This window comes from Cloeon dipterum, chromosome 4 (assembly GCF_949628265.1).
Source record: "Cloeon dipterum chromosome 4, ieCloDipt1.1, whole genome shotgun sequence".
NCBI classification, from domain to species: Eukaryota; Metazoa; Arthropoda; class Insecta; order Ephemeroptera; family Baetidae; genus Cloeon; species Cloeon dipterum.
In genome coordinates, this window is record NC_088789.1 from 24,757,366 (window position 1) to 24,778,142 (window position 20,777).

At 38.4% G+C, this 20,777-nt stretch overlaps 2 protein-coding genes across 2 annotated transcripts in view; one reads left to right on the forward strand and one right to left on the reverse strand.

Annotated features, from left to right (window-relative positions):
- The window catches only part of LOC135942607 (KH domain-containing, RNA-binding, signal transduction-associated protein 2-like), a 161,965-nt gene that overhangs the window by 115,206 nt on the left and 25,982 nt on the right, over positions 1-20,777 (reverse strand). The window lies entirely within an intron of this gene.
- On the forward strand, positions 1,229-3,286 carry LOC135943131 (uncharacterized). Its single transcript, XM_065489549.1, has 4 exons — positions 1,229-1,442; positions 2,089-2,442; positions 2,547-2,959; positions 3,015-3,286. The coding sequence occupies exons 1-4, from the start codon at positions 1,278-1,280 to the stop codon at positions 3,235-3,237; spliced, it is 1,155 nt and encodes a 384-aa protein (XP_065345621.1). The 5' UTR covers positions 1,229-1,277; the 3' UTR covers positions 3,238-3,286.

A 20,777-nucleotide genomic window follows, 5' to 3' on the forward strand; every position in this document is an offset into this window, starting at 1 on the left:
TGTGCGTGGGTGCGTGTCATCTTCGCGCGGGCGTAATTGCGTTTGGCTGTCCGTTTTTTCCAGCCACCGCCTTCGATCGTACGTGTACATACACGTGTGTGTGTGTTTCGTATGTGCTTCAGCCGAACTATTCGTGCACGAGAGGTGTAGGCAACCCGCGTGTAAAATCTGACAAGCGGGTTGCATACATGGCTGAACTTTTGGCTGAATGCGCGTCCCGCCCGCATCCTTTGTGGCTGCGTCTGTGTTGATGTTGAGCCCGTTTGCATTCATTTTCGAGTGTCTGTGAGGTCTGGAAACGTGCGAAAAATTCGCAGTCACAAATAATAATTTGCACGCACGGCTTGCCGACTGGCTGACTGTGAGCGAAAAAGACAATTTAACAAAAGGACTCGACTTCGCTATTAATTTCCATCCCGTGCGCGGTGCCTGCTGAAAGTGAAATCTTTTAGCTGTGCAAAAGGAGCGGTGATATATCTGCGTATAAAAGCGCGTGCCACCCGAGGATTTGTATTAGTTGGCAGTCATTTGTGAGAGTGTCGTCTTTCCGAGCGTTAACGCGCAGCCACCACCGCGGCTAATAGCTCCTCTCGACGGCTTTAAATATGATGTCGGGGTTGAGTCGTAGATTAAAATCTAATTGGCCCATTTGCTCTTGAAATTCACCGATCAATATTGTTTAAAACGCGCACCTAGAATTTTGAATGGTAATTTATTATATATGAAAATGATTCATCGGACTATTGCGTTCAAAAATTGAATAATAACTTCTTGAGGTCATTATATGATATTAAAAGAAAATTATTCAAGAATTGTCAGACAGAGCTAGGAAAATATGTTTAAAACGATGAAAATATAGTGTATTCTCTCGCCGCACTGATTGTGAACCGAAATCACAAAATTGATTAAAATCCTGATCATTGAAAATTTGCATATACGTTTCATAAATTTCTAACTTTGTAAATATTCACTTTATCTTTTCAGGGGCATCAATCAACAATCAGATTAGCTAGCTGTGGTTTTATTTTGACACCATATTGAACATCTAAAGGGGAAATACATTAAACTGTTTTTGTGTTAAGCTATACTGTTGCAACAATTTAATTTTCGTTGACCTTTTCAACAACAATTTAGTAGAATTCAAATTATTGATTCCAACAATGTCAAATTAATCTTAATATCATTACTTCGTGATATTCTTTTCCTACAGTCGTGTTTTTGTTTTGTTGCATGTGAATAGCAAGATTTAAAACTCCGCGAATATTCACCTTTGGAAAATGGAGAAGAGCAGGATAGGTTTAAGGTACGAGGAGATAAAAAGGATGTTGAATTTACCCGAGTTCAAAGGAGTCCAGACAGCTGAATTGAAAAATCTGAAATCTTTTGCACTAACTCTACCACCATTGGAGTCATGTCTCACGGAATGCAACTTGGACAGCTTGGTAAGAAAACTTTTGCTTTGTATATTTTCGAAATTTTAAATGCCTCACTTCTCATCTGTTAGAAAATATAACGAACGGCAAAGTAAAAGAGGATACTCATTTAACAAATTCTCAAAAATGATTCTTTTTCACGCTCTTTGATCACACGCACTAATTTGGGCAGAATTGGTGAGCTTATTAATTTGTATATAAATGGATGAGAGAAATAAGAAATTTTTATCTTCTTGAATTAACCATGTGTAATTTTCAACATCAAATCATCAAAGAATTTTTCATGATGCACGTTCAAAAATAGGTATTTATAGCGTTATCTTAAATTAAATGACAGTGTTGTATTTTTTGTTGCTTTAGTATTTCTAATTGTTAAACTCAAGAAGCATTCATAAGTATTGTAGAGTAATTAAAACAGGCAACGCAACACAGGGATATTAATGGTGAGATTGTTGGTTCGCTTTTCTAGACATTTTTCAACATTTCTTACCTCTAATTGACGGGCATTAATATGGTATGTTTGTTAACCTGAATTCTTAAAGTTTTTTGGGTTCCATTGAATGAACCGCAAAATTTTCATTTATGTTCCACCATAACTGATTAGATTTTGGACTTGAACTATAGAGCTCAATATTGACGAAACAAATGTATCTAGGAGCAAAACCACGAATATGGATGTGACAAAAAGAACACTGGAGGTCACGAAGGTGACTTCTCAGCTGCCAGTGGGGACCACAGCGTCATCTCAGAAAAGCTCACAAGAGGAGAAGAACGCCAGGCTGATGGGGGCTTCGGTTTAAACGAACCCGCTGCTCCCCATTCTGAGCTCATCGCAACTGTACCTGATCTTTTGAGCGGATACAATGAGTACCTACGAGAGTTCCTCTATGGATCTAGCAACACGAGTGGCGTGCTAAGGACAACAGGGCAAGGCACTGTGTCTTTGAACTTTGGAATGATGCAAGTGGACGTGACCATCAACGGTGCCATCCGCGTCGTCAACCCAAAGGTTATTCCAGTATTAAATTACCTCAACAAAATTAAATTCAACAGCTAGGATAAGAGAATATTAATTATTTTATATTTAAAAAATTAAAACCAAAATGTTTTTAGACACATATTGCTATGGCCGTCAGCGGTGATTGCACAGCCACTGCCGTGATGCATCCCATGGGCCGGCTTCACCACGATGCTCAGACGGTCCTTCTATTAGCCTGGGACTCGAAAAACCATCAGCACAAACACGCCAGGTTTTTGCCAGACAAATCTGCGTTCAAGACAAACGATATGAGCTTCTCGTACGTGATGGATTCTGCTGGCACTCGCACATCCATGAGCAAGCTCCCCACGATTTCAATGAACGACATTTCTCTGCCTGTTTTCTACAACAACTCACCACATGGCAAACAATTCAAGGCCGCAGCGGAGGCGATGGCCAATTCCGCTATTACGTACACCGACGGAATGGGATACAGTGTGTGGAAGATGGGCAGAGTCATCATCAAGCACCGCAATGGAGAGCTGAAGTAGAATTTTTGGGCTTTGTTAGTTCTAGAGAATTCTAAAATTGAAGCATTTCAGAGTCTCAAGACCACCTTGGGTGCACCTGAGGACATCAGCTTTGACTGGCTGCCTTGGAATCTCCACCGATGAAGTGCACTGCACAGCCACTCAGGGAGAGCAGTGCCACATGTTTGCACGCTACGGAGTCAACAAGATGCACACTGATGGATTGAAATTCAAGATCAAAACTGAGGGTCAGACCGCTGGATTTGATGATGAAAACCGTATCACTTTGTTCTAAATGCCTATTATGCTGAATGCATGGGTATTTAATATTGTACTAATGGAAAATGATTTCTAGGAATTGTAATGATTTATTTGACAGCAATGCGTGAATGTACCTCTCATGTAAATCTCACTAAAGTTTTTGTTTGCGGACTAGCAATTTGATGTTGCAGTGATTAATTACAAAATTGGGTTATGAAGTATAAATTGATTTTGCCTTTGAAATTGGTTACTGTAGCTAACTCTGGCTCGCTTTCACCATCTACGAATTGAATGTTGGCGCTTTTGAGGAAAGACACAATATCAATGACTTGAAGGCAGTTTTTCTATCTCTGGTTGGCTCAAGCAGCTCCCATGAAATCTCGCCCACTTATTCTTGGACAAAGCTCTGCTTTTAGTTCTGCAATTGTTTGCGCTTCGACGTCCTATTTTTTCAAGATAAGATTAGTTTCCTTTTGAAATAATACCCATAGAAAAAATTAAAAAAAGGAGTATCCAATATTTCTGTTTTCAAACTGTTTTGTCTGAATGTAGCACTTTTCATAGTCACTTGAAAATATACACATTTTACATAAAAATTATGTAATTCAATTATTTTAAAATTTTGTTTTTAAAAGTAAAATTACGGTTCTTCAAAATTGAGTACTACTTACGGCGAGTTTCCAAAAGTCTCCTGGATTGAAGAAAGAAACAAAATAATCATTTAAATAAATAAATCATATTACATAACAAAAAAGTATACAGTCAATAAGTTCATTTTAATGTCATTCTTGTTGGGAAATTCAAGGAAATTTGTCTGGCACGTTATAGGTGACAAAGAGTGGGCGTGTTTTATTGGCACCGATATTACGCCCCAATTAAGCAAACACCTCCACGCTAATTATACGATCAGGAGGCAGCGTGCGAAGTTTGCTCAAACACTTTGAACGGGAACGTACGCGCAAAAAGCGCCAGGCACTCGACACAGACATTCCGTAATATCTCCGCTCGAGTGCGCCGCCCAGGCCATGGTCTTTTTGAGCGAGAGAAAAACGGAAAGAGTAGGAATTGATCACGCAGCAGCTTTTTTCCTCTCGCTCGGCTTTGGAAATTACCCCGTCTCGGCGTGGGAGCGACAAAAAGTCGCGCGCCTGACTGTCACTCACAGCGCACACAGCAGGCCGAGCGTGTGTTGGCGTCATTTATTTCCAGGTCACAAAGGGCTTGCTTAAATGTTTTATCTGCCGTGTCATTGTCTCGTTTCGCACACCATGCAACCGCTTCCGACCCTCTGCATGTATAAATGCCGACGCATTGTTTCCAAACTCGGGGCCTACGGTGCTTTTGTTTTGGCCGCTGCTTCATTAAGGCAAGCTGCTGTAAACAAGTGGCGGCTTGCAAATTGGCTGCCGCCATCCCGGCCGCCCGCCGATAACTTGCTGTGGCTGCATAATTTTGCATAACTCGTGTGGCCGGATTATTCCATTTTCGTCTCCGACCGCAAGATTGTACGTCATCAGCGACCGAATCACGTCTTTACGAGGAGAAAAGTTTGAATTTATGACGAGACTCCGTCTGCCCGGGAAAAAAGAGGAATGCGCACTTATCCCACGACCATCTTTACGCTTTATAAATTCACGGGGTGGCGCACCTTCGCGACCGTTCGGCTTTTACGATAATTCCATCCCCGTTTGAATAAAATATGAGATTACGCCAGTGTTCCAATGCTGAAAATAATTAATCATCCCATCAAAAATTCAAACTGATCGTTTTTCAAGCCCCGAAAATAGATAAAAAGTGTCTCTCAAACGATTTCGGTCACGAGACTACGTGAAATCGTCAATAGATTCACTTCCTTATGCTAATGAGAGCTTATTTCGTGTGTAAACAGACAAAAAAGAGGGCATTTATATATTTTTTCTTTATCTTGCGAGTAATTTTCCGCGCCGCAGACAAAGAAATAACAGATCAAAGAAGAAAGCAAACTTGACATTTCAGCCAACGTTATTAAATAAAAAGAACATTAACGTATAAAGTAATTCTTCGCTGGTTTATAAGAGTGGAGCTAATGAGGCAATTCCGCCGGTCCAAACAATTACTCGTCGCGAATAAAGTTTCAAAAGAGCAGGCTGCGCAAATAAAAATGTACATATAAGCAAAAGGAGATTTACTTAGTTTAAGAGTGCCACCGCCAACGTCTCCAGCCAGCACTTGGAATATTATAAAACTTTGGGCTAAATCAGAAAAGTTGTGGATCCTTCCTTAAAAAAAGTTGTGTTTAAACTGCGCTTTGGTTTCATTTCAGCCTCCGCGACAAGGCAGAGAGTCAGCCAGCCAACCAGCCACTCCGGCCTGGGAAATATAAAGAGGGAGAGAGATACGATCCAGCAGCGAGATGAGAGAGAGAAAAAGCAGGCAAGAGACGCCGCCGACGAAGACGAAGACGGTGTATTAAGAAATAATGACAGATCTGGGAAAGTTTGCGGCGCATGGGAAATAAATGGAGCAAAAGGAGATTGGACCAGCAACCGCTGCGTCACCGAGGAAATAATGCGCGATATTTTTATAGCCCGCCGTCACACATGTGGGAATAATCTTGCGGCAAATAAGGGAATTAATATAACAGTCGCGACGGAGCAGTATATACGTGAATCTTTTACGTTGCTCTACTTTTTTACGCTTGAGGAAGGGGCAAAATTGGGCTCTTTTCATCAAAGAGAATGATAACAACTGCCACCAAATAACAGAACATTGAAAAATTAGTCAAAGTATTTTATTTTTTAAGTCTCACGGAACATTCTTGCAATATAGAACTTTTAATTCCTTCACTCTAAAATTTTAAATATTAAAGCATGCAATAGTTCCTCTTGGAAAATTGGTTTTTGTTACTGGTCATTTTTTCAAATGTGGGGGAATTTTCAAATTTAGTTTTTTAGGCTTACTTAAATTTTTGAGAAAATTTCTTCGCTTTCCTTTTTAAGAATATAATTGTCACTGCTAAATATCGGTTGCAAACTGTTAGGTTCGTCTCGATCTCTCTAAGCAAAACTGAAGGATTTAGGAGGTGTTCACCTCCACTCCTTTCAATAAAGTTGAAACATTTACAAGCAAAAACGCTCTTCTTTAAATTTAGGCCTTCCCACCACTTAAAAAAATATTTGAAATTGTCAAAAAAACTCAATATAGTTTTTTAAATATCGATTGAAAATATTTTTATTTATATTTCAATTCGAAAAGACAAATTATATTGTTAATACCTTTCCTTTCCTTAGCTAAAATAATTAATTGACCAATTATTTCCTCCTTGATCAATGAATTACATTTTTTTAGTGTAATTTTTCATAAATTAAAAGTGTATATAGCCTCTACGTTATTAAGATATTATTCAATTAACGTGTGATTTTTGTATGTGTTTTGCAATATTACAGAATATCATTTTTTGTAACAATGGCAGTTTCAACAAAAAGTGGCAGGAGAGGTATAGAGATCATCCCAGGTCTATTTTGATTTATTTAGAATCGATGCTGTCTTTTTCACGCTGCTGCGGATATTTCTTTGCAAAGTTGCCTCCCTGGAGAGGAGCAGCAAAAAGAGAATATCGCCTTCCACACGTACACTCTGTGTCACTTTATGTTAATCTCAAAATATCTGCCGCTGCTGCCTTTCCAGTGCAGCATTATTACCCGTGTGTATGTCGTAAATCTTATTTTTCCCGCGGCAGCAGCAGCAGCAGCAGCAGATCCAGTTTCGGCGTGGCACCATTTGCATTTTATTGTGCGTCTGCTGCTGCGGTAATGTAACACCGCGCCACTGAAATTGACTCCTTAATGAGTCCGATTTTTCGTTAATACTCGCGCCGGGTGGCGGAATCGCAGTCTATTTAATTAAATTGCCTCCGACCGATGAAGCGGAAAAAACAAAATTGGATGACGCTAAAAATGATTAAATGTGAACCAAGGCTGACGGCGGAGGCAAAAATGCAATTTTCGTTCGACGCTGTAATTAAGGCGCGAGTGCCGAGGTTCAATCAGATTTTAATACCGGCTCACAATGGGGCGATGCACCGCCATCACGCTCGAAAGCGCACCTGCAGGTTTCGCACACCGGCCCACGATCAGATCAATACCATAAATTTCGCACCGCCTCGCTGGCCGCACGAAATTTATTGCGAAAAAAGCAGCGAGATATCAAATTGGACAAATATTGGCCGCCTAACTGCACCCAACTCCATAAATTATAAACTTGTGTAATTGTTTTGTGATTCATGTGTGCACACACGTCGAAATTTTTGCTCCCAAGCGACCGCTTGCCTCGTCAAACAGCCCCGCAGACCGTATATAACCGTGCAGTCAGCCGAAACGGCTGGCTAATTAAAACCACGCTCTCTCATACGTTTCTCCCGTGTTTGTTTTCCTCCGCAGATTCTTCCTTTCATTAATTAGCCAAGTTCGCAACAATATTGTTACAAAGTCGTAATAACTATGCCCGGAACTTCACCAATTAATTTAAATAATGTAAAACTTTGGTCTCGCGAGGGAATACCGGCAACCATATTGAAATCACAAATAAAATTGTAATTCCTAGGTTCTAGGACAAAGTTTGATTAGCTTTTCCTTTAAACATTAGGATTGTAAGAATTATTGAGTTTATATCAGGCAGCCAAATGGTGGATAGCGAGTTTAATTTAACATCATTTAGTTGATTACATGACTTCGAGTTTTAATTTATTCCTTTCTAGGAAGTGTTTGCTAACGGAACGAAATATTCTAAATGCGTGAAACCAAAGTAATAAAATATTACATTTATTTGCTACGTACTTTTGAACGGTTCAAATAGTTTCTAAATTTTTCAATGTGTCTTTTAGTTCTCGATGGCATAATAAAGAATCTTTTACTAAAAAGTCGAATAAATGATGGGTTTCTTGAAAGAAATTTAATAAAACTATAATTAATTACGTTTAAAATTTCAAAAAAATTAAAAAACCTCCCAGCAATTTTTCATTGATACAATGAAAGAAAATTAAAAAATAATCAATAATATGATTTTTTTAAAAAAAGGTAAAGCTTTCGGTGCAATGCACTCCTTAAGAAAATGACATTAATTTCAATTTCAAATAAAAATTTAAGATGGTTTGGGATAACTGCGATTATGTAATCGATGAAAGTGCAATTTGGCCAAAATGGTCAGTCAAAAATAGTCTAAATCAGCTCAGAAATCGTTTTAAAACATCTCGCATTAAGAAAACAGTAAAAAATATTCGACTTAAGAAAAGTCACCGTCCATACTCGACATAATTTTTTATTAGGCCATTGTGTAATTTTCTTGAGAATCTCAGGACTTCATAAAAAAGTCGTTCTAAATATACAACATTCCTTTTAAATCATTGGAAGTAGCAAAAATTAAGGGATTGAGTACAATGCCCCTCGGTGCAATCATAATTTTCACATCCCATGCAAACGCGCTCCATGGTGCTTTTTACGAAATGAAATGCGTTTTTATTCTCCTCGCAGGCAAAAGTGCAAAAGCAATTAAATTGAAGAGAAAAGAAGGAAAAATTCTCTCCCTTTTAAGCAGGCACAAAGCCGTGAGAATTAAATTGCACTGTGATCTTCGCGATTCGCAGGCAGCTGGGACTCATTGTGAGAGCAAATTTGCACTGCATGCCCTCGAAAGTTTGTTTTCATTCACTCTGATAAGCATAGCGCACGCCTCGGGGCGGTGCTCATTCAAAATCTTCCGACCGTGCTTTCCAGGCCAGCTTTTGAAGCTCGTCGACGTGCATGGCGGCTCCCGGTCGGACCCCCGGAAAAGTTTTGCACCGGCCGAAGGGATTATTTCACTAGTTTAATAAATAAATATGCAAAAAATGTTTCGGCTTTTGGTATAATTGCTGGTGGAAAATCAAAATTTATGGCTCTATCTGCATGAAAACCCACTGCCTTTATTACAATTAATGGCTGCATGAAATGATATTATTTGTCAGAAGGCCGGGCTCTTCTCCCTCTCAACAATTCGCGGGGATCAATAGCACACACAACAAAGTTTTTTTTCAGCCTGAGCCTGGGGTGAAAGTTGCAAAGGGCTGATCCCTGTAGGATTTTGGCAGTAAATCAACTTTTCTCGGTATGATCGATGGAAATGCCCCCTAAGATATCGCCAAAACTTTCCTTTTTGGACGAGATCCTGCAACCAAGTATTTCAAAAGCGAAAGAGTACTGTGTGAATTGAATGCGATAGCAGTTACGGTAAAAAAATGCGAGAGAAGGCTGCAGCAGGCGTTTTTAAGTTTAAAATTGTTTGGTGAAGATTTATAATAGTAATAGTTATATTTCTAGCTACGGAATTTAAGCAATCCAGTCTTTTTGGATTTTTATTTTAATAAAATTTATAAGAAGTCAAGCCAGTACGTACGTGTCTATGAAATAAGGATGTTGCATTAACAAACTTACGAAAATTAGGATTAGATACGACCTTAAACTAGAACTATAGGGTTCGCATTAAGTTTCCTCTTTCTTCTCTATTATAAATAAACTAAATTTTTAACAATGTGCAACGAACCTGCTTAGTGATCATCTTAGAGAGGAAATAAATTTAATTCTGTTAGCACTTGCCTAAAAATAATAAGCGGAATACAAATTATCTATTAAAATTAAACATTTATTGTTATTTTTTTATAAAATATTTGATAGCATTTAACCGTAATACAATTTGTGCAAATTTAAACTTAGTGGAATAAAATTTTAAAAATATGTAAGGGAGCAACTGCGAATCATCAGAATAATGTAATCATATCATTTGCACTCATAATTTATAGAATTTATCCATTAAATTTATTTATTAATGAAGATATTTAATTTTTAAAGTTAAGTGTTTCGATTTAGAGCACCAAAATTTTTGCATTGGTGAAATTGCTGAGCCACTTCGCCGCCAGGGTGCGAACAGCCAGTGAAAAGCCGGTGCAAAATCGAAAATTCCCCACTGATGCGATAATTTGAGCCTCGAAGCATAATTTCCGGCCTATTAGATATTTTGGCCGCGATCAAAACCATTTAACGGTAATTGCCTGCTCGCACACAGTTGAAAAGAGCCAGCAGCTTTACAAATACAAATGCTGACGCCCACGGAACAAATCCCAGATTCTACCTGCCCACGGTTGCGCGCAACAACCCTTTGATATATATGCATTCGAAAGATTACGTGCGCGTTCGAGTATTAGGTCCTAATGAATATCGGGCGCCGGCTCTAACTTAATTACAGCGCCCTGCACCCATACCCTAATGAAATGCGTACTCCTCAAACGCCCCCACGCGAGCAGAATGTAACGCCGGCAGATAATAATCGCGACGTGTGTGCGAGGGTGTGTGTGTGCGCATCACAATAGTTTCTACTCTCGGCGGTGGCAGTGCGATAATTTCACCTCCGTATATACACGTTGGGAGATAAACGAGGCAGCTGCCGTGTTTAAAGTGGATTGAAGCACTGACAGAAAATAATTTTTTTCCTGTCGACTGTCTAAGCAGATAATTGGTTAAAAAACAAACCACTTTAAAATCAAAAAATTTAAGGCCAATAACAGCGGGGTCCAGATTCGTGCGACGCGCAGATATGGCGTCCGGTGGAGTATGGCGCGAAATAACGGTCACGTGAAAATGCGCGAAAAGAACCAAGTTTTGGTCAATATTGTGAAGTATAATTTACATTACTTGTACTTATTGTGTCTTTTGGATCGTAAAAACAAACTCTTGACACTCGTACGGCAATCCAAAGAGAGCTTTTTGTTTCACACATTCAGACGCCATCTTGGATCTGCGCAGTGGGAACCAATTTTATCGCACATCTGGCCCCCGCTGGTCAGTAAATTTTTAATTTCAGATGCGAATTTTCTATTAATTTTCCTCGTAGTCTGAGTTTTTTTTGTAAAGATTTTACTAAACATTTTCAAAACCAAATAAATATTCTACTTTAAACCAGAAAATTAAACTTTTTAGCTGATCCGCATTGATAAATGAACTCAGACCTTTCTGATGCAAAAAATCTTCATTAATTGTAGATGTAAATATACAAAAAATGTATGATTAAATAGAAACAAAGATTATGTTCCGAATTTAAAGGTCCAACGAGGCAATTAAGTCTAGTCAGGTTTTTGCAGTTTGCTACAAAAAGTTTTTTTTTCTAGTTAAAAAATCATAATTATTGTTTCATTAACAGTTTTATAATCTCTGCTTGATTTAATTTTATCACAAATTGAAAAATATATATAGATTCAAAAACCTTCCCAAAAATTTACTGTACATTAGAAAAGATAAATTTTGCATGCAAAAATATCATCAATGATATAGGTTTATGCTTTTGACAACAGTTTTTTTTCAGTGTTTTGCAGTATCAATCCTCTTTAAGGGCCGCACCGTGAAATATGTTTGGTTTCGAGACAAGGAGTGCAAACGCAGCCGCTAATGAAAACTCATTACGCCCCCGCGCCGCCCGGCATCTGGCTAAAAATTAATTAAGTTCCCAGCCACCGTGCCAGTCGGATGATTTTTCATCCCAATTTTTCGCTTTCGGAATTGCAACCGTTCGTTTTTTGATGGCGGCCGCAGAAATGACACTTTTCAATTTCCGCCATTGTGTTTGGCCGGCAAAAAATGAAGCGTCGCCGCGCAAAATCAAATTAATATCTTTTGTGCGCGGCGGCGGCCGCAAAAGTTGCTCGGGCCCGAAAGTTGCGTGCCGCCGCCGAATCAATTGGCATTGGCAGAGCCACCAATGCGAGCAGAGCAGGCCGGAGCAAAAAATCGTGCTCGTCACTTACTGCGCCAATTTGCAAACTTTTCCGGCTTCCCCATTCATCGTGTGACTGCCAAAGGTTGGATTTGGAAAATGCTAAAGCGTGCGAGTGTCCTCTTGTAGCGCATGTGGTTTATTTGAAAAAAGTTTCCTTATAGAAATAGTATTTTACATTAAAAATAGTGTAAACTGCCGGTCGTTTTGCATTTTACTCGATTTTTTGGATCAGTACTTTTTTAGGGGCATACTAGCTATTATTACCAGGGTTCGCAAAAACCCGCATTTTTCCGGAAAAACCCACTGCATTGCATAAAAAATTTTTTGCGGGTTTTTCTGCAATTTTGCGAATTTTTCCGAAACACATGCATTCTAATGGAAAATAAAAAATTCTCATGATGGATGGCCAAAAGTAAGGATTTTTCAAAAACATCAAAATCAGTATTAGAGCCACTGGTTCCACCAAGAGACAGAAAATTTTAACTCTCTGCATAATTTTCTGAAATTTCAAACTCTTTTTAAGCGAAAATTGACTATTTTCGGGTTAAATTCGGAAAAATGCGGAAAAACCCAAGACTGGTGGGGTTTTCCAGCCGGTTTTTTGCGCAAAAAACCAGTGGTGCATTTTTGCGCATTACAAAATTGGCGAACCCTGATTATTACAATGTTAGAAACGAACATAGTGCTGACACATTTATTAATTTTCTAAGACTTAACTTAAATTGTTATTTTTTAGTTCCTAGAATCCTTAAAACGACCAAAAATTAAAAGGAGACTTAAAACGTATATTTCAAGAACTAAAAAATAATTGCTTTAGAGAAAAATTAAAATTTTTATCTGCATTATGTAACAAAAATGGTGAATTTAATCGGTTCTGAGGGCAAATTTATTTAGTCTGAATTTTATAATTTTTATAAAATGTCCAAGAAATAATTTGAGATCGTGTTTTCTTTGGGAATAATTTTCTACAAAATTTTAATAAAATGTATGTGACCAATTATAAATATCTGCGTTCAATAATTTGTTTTAAATTTGAAATATTTTATTTTTGGAAGTGGGCAAGTATGGGACAAAGTTTGCCTGCTAGCACTTAAAAATATACACAGTTGAACTCAAATTTGTGCAAACATCATCATGTTTTACTCTTGCCAAACAACTCATTTTATTTATGGTATTTATGCATCAATCATGTTGGGAATGAAAGGGTTCCAATTATTATTTTACCAGCAATATTTCAAAGCGTTCAAACGCGCAATTGTGGAAAGAGATAAAAATAATTTGATTGTTTGATGTGTTCATGTCCAACATTTATTCGCTATTCAAATTATACATTTTCATAAAAAATAAATTGTTTTTTCTGGCATTTCAAATAAACATTCTCTTGCCCAGAAGTTCTAAAAACAGCTCCACCGAAATAATTAATATCAGCCAAATGGAAATCCGATAAACAAATCCACGAAATTCGGCGTTGGAAAAGATTAAATTCGTGTTGCGCGTTGCCACGAGGAAAAACCTATTCTGAAAATTGAAACTGGCAGATCGCATTTTCATTCGGTGCGCGAATTAAAAAAAACTGACGGACATGGTTCAGACTTTCAGAGAATGTTGGCTGTCCTGTTTTTGCGTATGCGAATATGAAAGTTTAATTGCAGCAGAGAGCAAAACAGAACGTGCGTGCGTGTCTGCTCGGCCGGAGCCCTTCATTACTTATTGATTGAGCCGCGCTAATTGAAAGTTGGCCCCCCGCAAAGTGCGGGTGTGCATAGCTTATACGCGCCGGCCACCGGGAAACAACGCTGGTTGGCTTGCTCATTGAATAATTTGCACCGGCTTTGCACAGCGTGGCCGCGACCTTTATGCTCGCATACTCGATTACGATAATTATTACGTTCTTACAAGCCTCGTAATTTTGGGGTTGGGAACTGTAGCAGTTTTTTGTATGAATATTAAGAGAAATTTTTAATTTCACGTGAGTAGACCTGAGAATTATGTACAGTTTGTTTTATCCGATAATTTATATATTTGGCAACTAGGGTTATCCGAGCAGTATCATTGACAGAAAATAGGATAGAAGGCTGCTCGCGCAGGAAAACGATAATTCCATATTTCCACACCTGTCTAATTTTTAGTACAGCAATTTTCTATTTTAAATGAGTATTTTTTATTTTGACAATTTCTACTTCTTGTCTGTGTGGTGTGTTTATTTTAAAAAGCTGAATGCTGACGAACCATAATGCTTGATTAAATCTATCAACAACAATGGATTATATTTTTGTAAAATTGGAACTGATATAAAGCCGATGCTGCTTATATATAATCATAATCTTGTAGAAACTTTAATGTAGCAAAACTATAATTAAATGTTCAATATCACTTTAAGATGTTATTTTTAATAATTTATATAAAAAATTAAATTTACTAAAAAACCGTTAGTTATTAAAAAAATAAAAATAAATACATTATACTAAATTAAAATGTATAAATATGTTGCGTACTTTTATTTTACATTGTTAGTTTTAAGTATGTTTAAAAACAACGTTATAGACTCAAAATACAAGACAAAATTTAGAGAATATAATTATTAGAATCTACTTTTGCTTTTCATTAAAATTCTTGAAGCTTCAAATTATTTTGATATAAAATATTCATGATGATTTAACTGGCTTCTAGTGTCACCCGGTCATGTGGAAAAACTGATTTAGTTCATATCTTTTGTTGCAGTTAATTTGATGCACTGAAAAAATAAATCTTCGTACTAAATAAATCTGGAGTTCCAAACCCAACTCGTTAGTTGCCAAAATTTCAATTAGCATAATGACAGAGATCGATCGCAAAGGGTGCGTGTTGGATTGCGCTTGTTTATTTGCGTTCCACTCCACAACTGCGCTTTCCCGAATTAATTCCAAACACGTTACGCTGTTTGATTTTAGAAAATCGACTCGCCACTCGGACGTGTATAAATAAATAGTTTTTTTTTTAGAAACTCATACAGTGTGTGTAATTCACGCAAACAATAGGAAACAGCAGCTAGCTACCGCGTTAATTGAAAAAGCTTACATTTTCGATTTGAAATATTCATTGTGCTGCATGAAGAGACGTTCGGTCAGCACAGATATTTCAATTTGCGAGGGGAAATCACTGCCATTGATAATTTGAAATGTAAAATAGCGATAGTGATTGCGTTGAATTTGAAATAAAGAGCACCTCTCTCATTTACAAGCCACAATCAACTGTTCTTTGCAATGGAATAAAATTGCTGTCACACTTGATGAACCGTTTATCACTCATTGCAAAGTATAAATTATTATTCGATTACTTTTCCGTTTTGTAATTGTATTCAAACCACACACCGTGTGATCCAGTTTGTGTAGAGAGTAATTGGAAAATACAACACACAGAAAATGATGACATAATAAATTTTTTAAATTGACCTGAATACGTTCATTAGCGAAAGCCAAAATTAATTTCAAAACTGACGTTATACAAACTAATTTGCAGAAATTACACGAAATTTCGGAGCTAAATTTGGTGTAATAAATGCTCAGGCTGGCAGGGACCTGCACACAAACATGCCGGGTCTCTCTCTCTCTCTCTCTCTCTCTCTCTCTCTCTCTCTCTCTCTCTCTTGTCGTTATTTGCTGGTGGCTGTGTGGCACAGTCTCCTCGATAAACAGTGATCTGCTTTAGTAGGACGTCGGGTCAAATCAAATCCCAGACTGCGCACACAGCGTGCCGCCAAAATTAAGGGCCGAAAACAGCAACACGAGCGAATTTCACTCGGCCATGAATATTTCAGGAGGACAATGGCCATCGCTTTAATTACAGCGGCGGTCTCGCTCACTCATGCGTGAGTGTCTGTGCGGATTATATCGTCATCAATAGCACAGTGCAGTAAATGATAAAGTAATTATTGCTATTTCGGCATTCGTGCGCGCGCGCTGCCGCCTCTCGCATCCAACCAACAAATTAATTCGGCCCCTATTTAATTTATACACCAGTATGGTGAATAATTGAGTGTTGGTGTTTCGCGGCTCCCCCACCCCTGTAAAAGGCATCCTTGTGGTCTTCTGCCCCAATTTTTGAATCTCAAAAACACTGAAAATGTTTTTTCCAGACACAACAAGAGCTTAGCGTTTTTCTGAGCTTCTAAAACCGTCATTCAGCCATTAAAGGAGCATACAATTTTAAAGTCACCCTGAATCGCGTGGATTGACGCCAGTTTTATAGTAACAAAAGAATTAAATTATTTGTAAATCTTTTTCAATTTTTAAATAACATTAAATTTGAATAATAAAATTCGGAAGCTTTTCTAAACATTACCAGGATATTTTTTAATTTTAAAAAAGGCATCAAATCGTTCCATTCAAGAGGATTTTATTAAGCTAGTAAAAATACGTTGTTGCTCAAACTCCCAAATTTTGTTACTTTAAGTGTGAACAGTGAACATATGCAAATAATACAAATTTAAAAAAATATATTATTGTAATTTTTTCGTGTGTTTATTAATTCAATAACCTAACAGGGCAAAGTTTTAGCCTCTTCAGAAGGAAAGGAAACTATTTTTAAAGGTGTGGAAACTTCGTTTAATTTAAGGATCACAACGGACGCTCAGCAAGCTCGCCTCAAAAGTTTTTCCGGCGAAATTTCGAATCAGCGTTCACCTGCAGCTGACTGACGAGGCCGCTGCTTGCATTATTAATTAATTTTTCCTCGCTCGACGGTTATTGTTTACCTTTACGTGAAGACGGTAGCGCGAAAGAGCACGTCCCGCCGTGCCAGCAGCCGACTTATGAAGTTATAAATTAACAAAGTGCGGCGCAAATCCCTCCACAATAGCGGGGCCATTTGCATTTTAATTCAAAGTATTCGGGCAGGTGCAGCAGGCACTTATTCCGCTGCTTTTGTTCTCTCTCGTCTTTTCAGCACACACTCACACACACACACACACACACACACACACACACACACACACACACACACACACACGCCGCGCCGCTCTTTGCCCATTTGCTCGAGTGGCGCGAGAAAAATGAGGCCGCGCGCGCAGGAAATATTCTGCTCGAAATCCCTCGCCGCTATTCACCAGTCGAGCCGCCGTTTCTCAGGACCTAATGGTTTTCGCTAAGTACACTTTTTACAAATTTGTATCACGTAGTTCCTGCAAGACGCTTTTAAAAGGGTTAAATTGTTGACAAACACCCACACACTCTCGGATGCGCAATTTCGTTCCCTCGTTGAAAGCTGTTTCTGTTTGAATTAGCGTCTTCTTCGCTGCTTCTAAAGTTTGTAATTTGACTTGATTGAAACGCTGGAGAGTTTTATCACAAAAGATTTGCACCCGGTATTCAATTACCACGAAATTTGTAGATGCTTGAAATTGACGTGGGCACCAAAATTAACAGTGTTAAAGAAAAAAGCCCAGAATTGGAAATTCCAACTGAAAACTATTGAGAAAAAAGGGTTATAACCGCATTAAACTAACTATTTATTCCCAGTTGTATTACTCTCTAGAATTCATATATATTATTGCTCTTGGGCTGAAAAATTCCGCGTCTGACAGGTCTAATGAGAGTGAAAAGCGATGAAATAATTAAGAAGTGAATCACGCAGAGCTGCTGCCAAATTTTTGATGCGAGTATACAGAGGTGCCTTTTGTTTTTCACCCCATCCGCAAAAATGTCTTTGAGCAATTTCAAAAAGCATCTTCAATTTATATGTTGCGTCCTGTCCATCGTTATTCAAAACACCAATTAAGTGGTAGACGCGAAAGTATTTTCTCTCAATACACAAACACGAAAAGAAACACGTTGTAGACGCGTGTTAAGGACCGCTATAAATAGTGCACGCGCGGCAGTGAAATTGAGCACTGAAAATAAAATCCGGTCGTGCGTAATTTTAAAGGGATTTGGCACACTCGAAAGGGGCCTCTGGCACACGCTTTTATTCTTCGCTCCAGCTTAAAAAGCGGCCGTGCTAACACGTACGCTAATTATTCATGTGTCATGTTTCATTGGAGCGCGGCAATTTGTGCAGGCGCGCCTCCAAAAAACACGCTTTGCCACTGTAATGCGGGGGTGGCCGGGACGCTTGTAGACCTGACAACTAGACTTGGCGATTTTGACCGTGTTTTTGCACTCGAAAACTAAACTGCTTTAGACCTCAGAGAAGCTGCATAATTCAGAGGACAGCAAACCTCAATGAATTAATTTAAACAAAATCTTGTAAATGGCCAGTGACAGAATATTTATAATTTACGAATCATGAAATCAATATAAAATAAGGGACGTCTTTAAAAAGGACAAAAAATTAATAAATCGAAAAAATAGGACATAAACTTGCGATTCACTTTTGAATTCATGATTTTCTTATCAGGCTGCTGGTTATTTAACCTTTGGAAAATTTAGATGCTCTCTGAACTTATCATTTTGTCCTCTAAAAATCTATGTGAGCTCCAAAAAAATTTAATGACCCCAAAAAATCATAAAAATTACCGGGGGTCAGATGTGCGATACAATTGGTTCCAACTGCGCAGATCCAAGATGGCGTCTGAATGTGGGAAACAAAAAGCTCTCTTCGGATTGCCGTACGAGTGTCAAGAGTTTGTTTTTACGATCCAAAAGACACAATTAGTTCAAGTAATGCAAATTATGTCACAATATTGACGAAAACTTGGTTCTTTTCACGCATTTTCACGTGACTGTTTTTTCGCGCCATTCTCCACCGGACGCCACAGCTGCGCGTCGCAAGAATCTGGCCCCCACTGATAAAAATCACACTGGGAACGACATAGAAAAACGATTAAAAGTAGAAAAAACTCAGTCATTGAAACTAACTAAACATTTCTTCCGGTATAGACGCAAAAATCTGCACAGAATTACGCAAATAAGCGAAAATTTTGCAAGCTTCCATTCTCCCTTGTAAAAAAGCGATTAATCAATCAGAATTACAAAATCTATAGCGACAAATTTCGCGCTTGTGCAGCAGAATCGGTTGAATGTGTTTATTGTTGACGCGCCGGCTCGCCCCGTCTAATTCTGCTGATGTCGAGATCCAATTTACGCGCGCACTCTCGGACACACTATAAAATTTGTCATTGGCAAATTCTCTATCTCTCTCTCGCTCGCCAGTCATGAATCACATTTGCATGCAAATCAGATTTATGAGGCGTGCCGTGGCCCGCGCAGTTCGTCACAATGCCACGAATTTCTCGACTGGAGCATAATTTTGGCACTCTAAAATCCATTTCACGGGCGGCGACAACAACGGCTTTTTGCACCGTTTTATGTATGCAGTTTGCTCGCGCTCGAGTGTTGACGCAACGCTTTTGACTTTGCGTAATTTATGCGGGACGGAAGCCAACATTTTAATAAATCATCACTCTATGGTGATTCAAAGTGTAATAAAATCGTGTTGTACGTTTTCTTCAAAGAAATGCATGGGATGAAACAGTTTTTTTACAATGAAATTTAGCAAAAGGCAAGAGTTTTATGATAATTTTAACTTATTTAAAGCAATATCATAGTTTTACACCATTTTAGAATCTGTGTGTGGTTTTTTCGTATTGAGTTTTACGTAAAATATTTATTTAGAACACAATATAACATCCCATTCTGGCTAAATTAAAAAAATATACAGCGGTGTCCAGATGTGCAATAAAATTGGTTCCCATACTGCGCAGATCCAAGATGGCGTCTGAATGTGGAAAACAAAAAGCTCTCTTTGGATTTCCGTACGAGTGTCAAGAGTTTGTTTTTACGACCCAAAAGACACAATTAGTACCAATTATGCAAATTATGTCACAATATTGACGAAAACTTCCTTCTTTTCGCGCATTTTCACGTGACAGTTTTTTCGCGCCATACTGCACTGCACGCAATATCTGCGCGTCGCAAGAATCTGGCCCCCGCTGAAAAAATAAAACGTGTATTGGATTCTTCTTTTAAAAATTAGGCTTTTTGGTATGATAAAAATACTAAAAACCCCCCTCTAAAAGGATTTCCACAGCACGTGTGATTTTTTTCAAAGGCTTCGGAACTGAACTTTTATGATTATAGAAAATACTGTCACCATCTAATCTCAGATCGCAATTAACTCCTCAAAATTGCAAAAACTGCAAAACTTAATTGTTCATCTTTCATACACTATAGAGCTTAAGTGTGTAAGGATTGCTCTCAAGAAGAAATCTTCTCATAAAAGTGCGATCTATTTTCGTGAGGTGGTGGACCACGAACATAATTCTGGTTGACCGGTAAATTATTTTCCAATCATAACATCCGCGTCCTCCATCGCTTTATGTAAACATACAGACATTCAAATTAAAGTTTGAGCAATTTTTATGATGCAAAAATTATATTTAATTATAATTCTTTTCTTGGTGAATTGCTTAAGAGCGGTGTTAACAACTCGCACGCCTCCACATGAATGCAAAGTGTCTGCCTCGTTACCTCCACCTTATCCGGGGGTGCAGGCAGCACAATTTGCCGCCGGTTGTAATATTATATTATATATTATGAACGTGGGAATCTAGAGCAGTTGGCATTCACATGTATGAGGAAAGGAAGAAAGCTGCCGCGCGATGCCAACTATCTGGCGCGCGGAGAAATGTTTTACGAGAGCAAGCAGCAGCAGCAGCAGAGGAAATATAAGAAGGATGATGTGAGTGTGTGTGCATGAAATCGCATTTTCTTGCTCGTTTAATATCTTTCTGCCTGCTGCGCGAGGACAGTGCACTTCTACATACGCGAGTACGCGAGAACTTGGCCGCACTTCATTTCATATCGGTGTGTGTACACTCGG

Coding starts and splice junctions, on each gene's coding strand:
- LOC135943131 (XM_065489549.1), top strand. CDS start 1,278: ATGGAGAAGAGCAGGATAGGTTTAAGGTACGAGGAGATAAAAAGGATG. Junction 2,443..2,546: donor TCCGCGTCGTCAACCCAAAG/GTTATTCCAGTA, acceptor AAATGTTTTTAG/ACACATATTGCTATGGCCGT. Junction 2,960..3,014: donor CACCGCAATGGAGAGCTGAA/GTAGAATTTTTG, acceptor GAAGCATTTCAG/AGTCTCAAGACCACCTTGGG.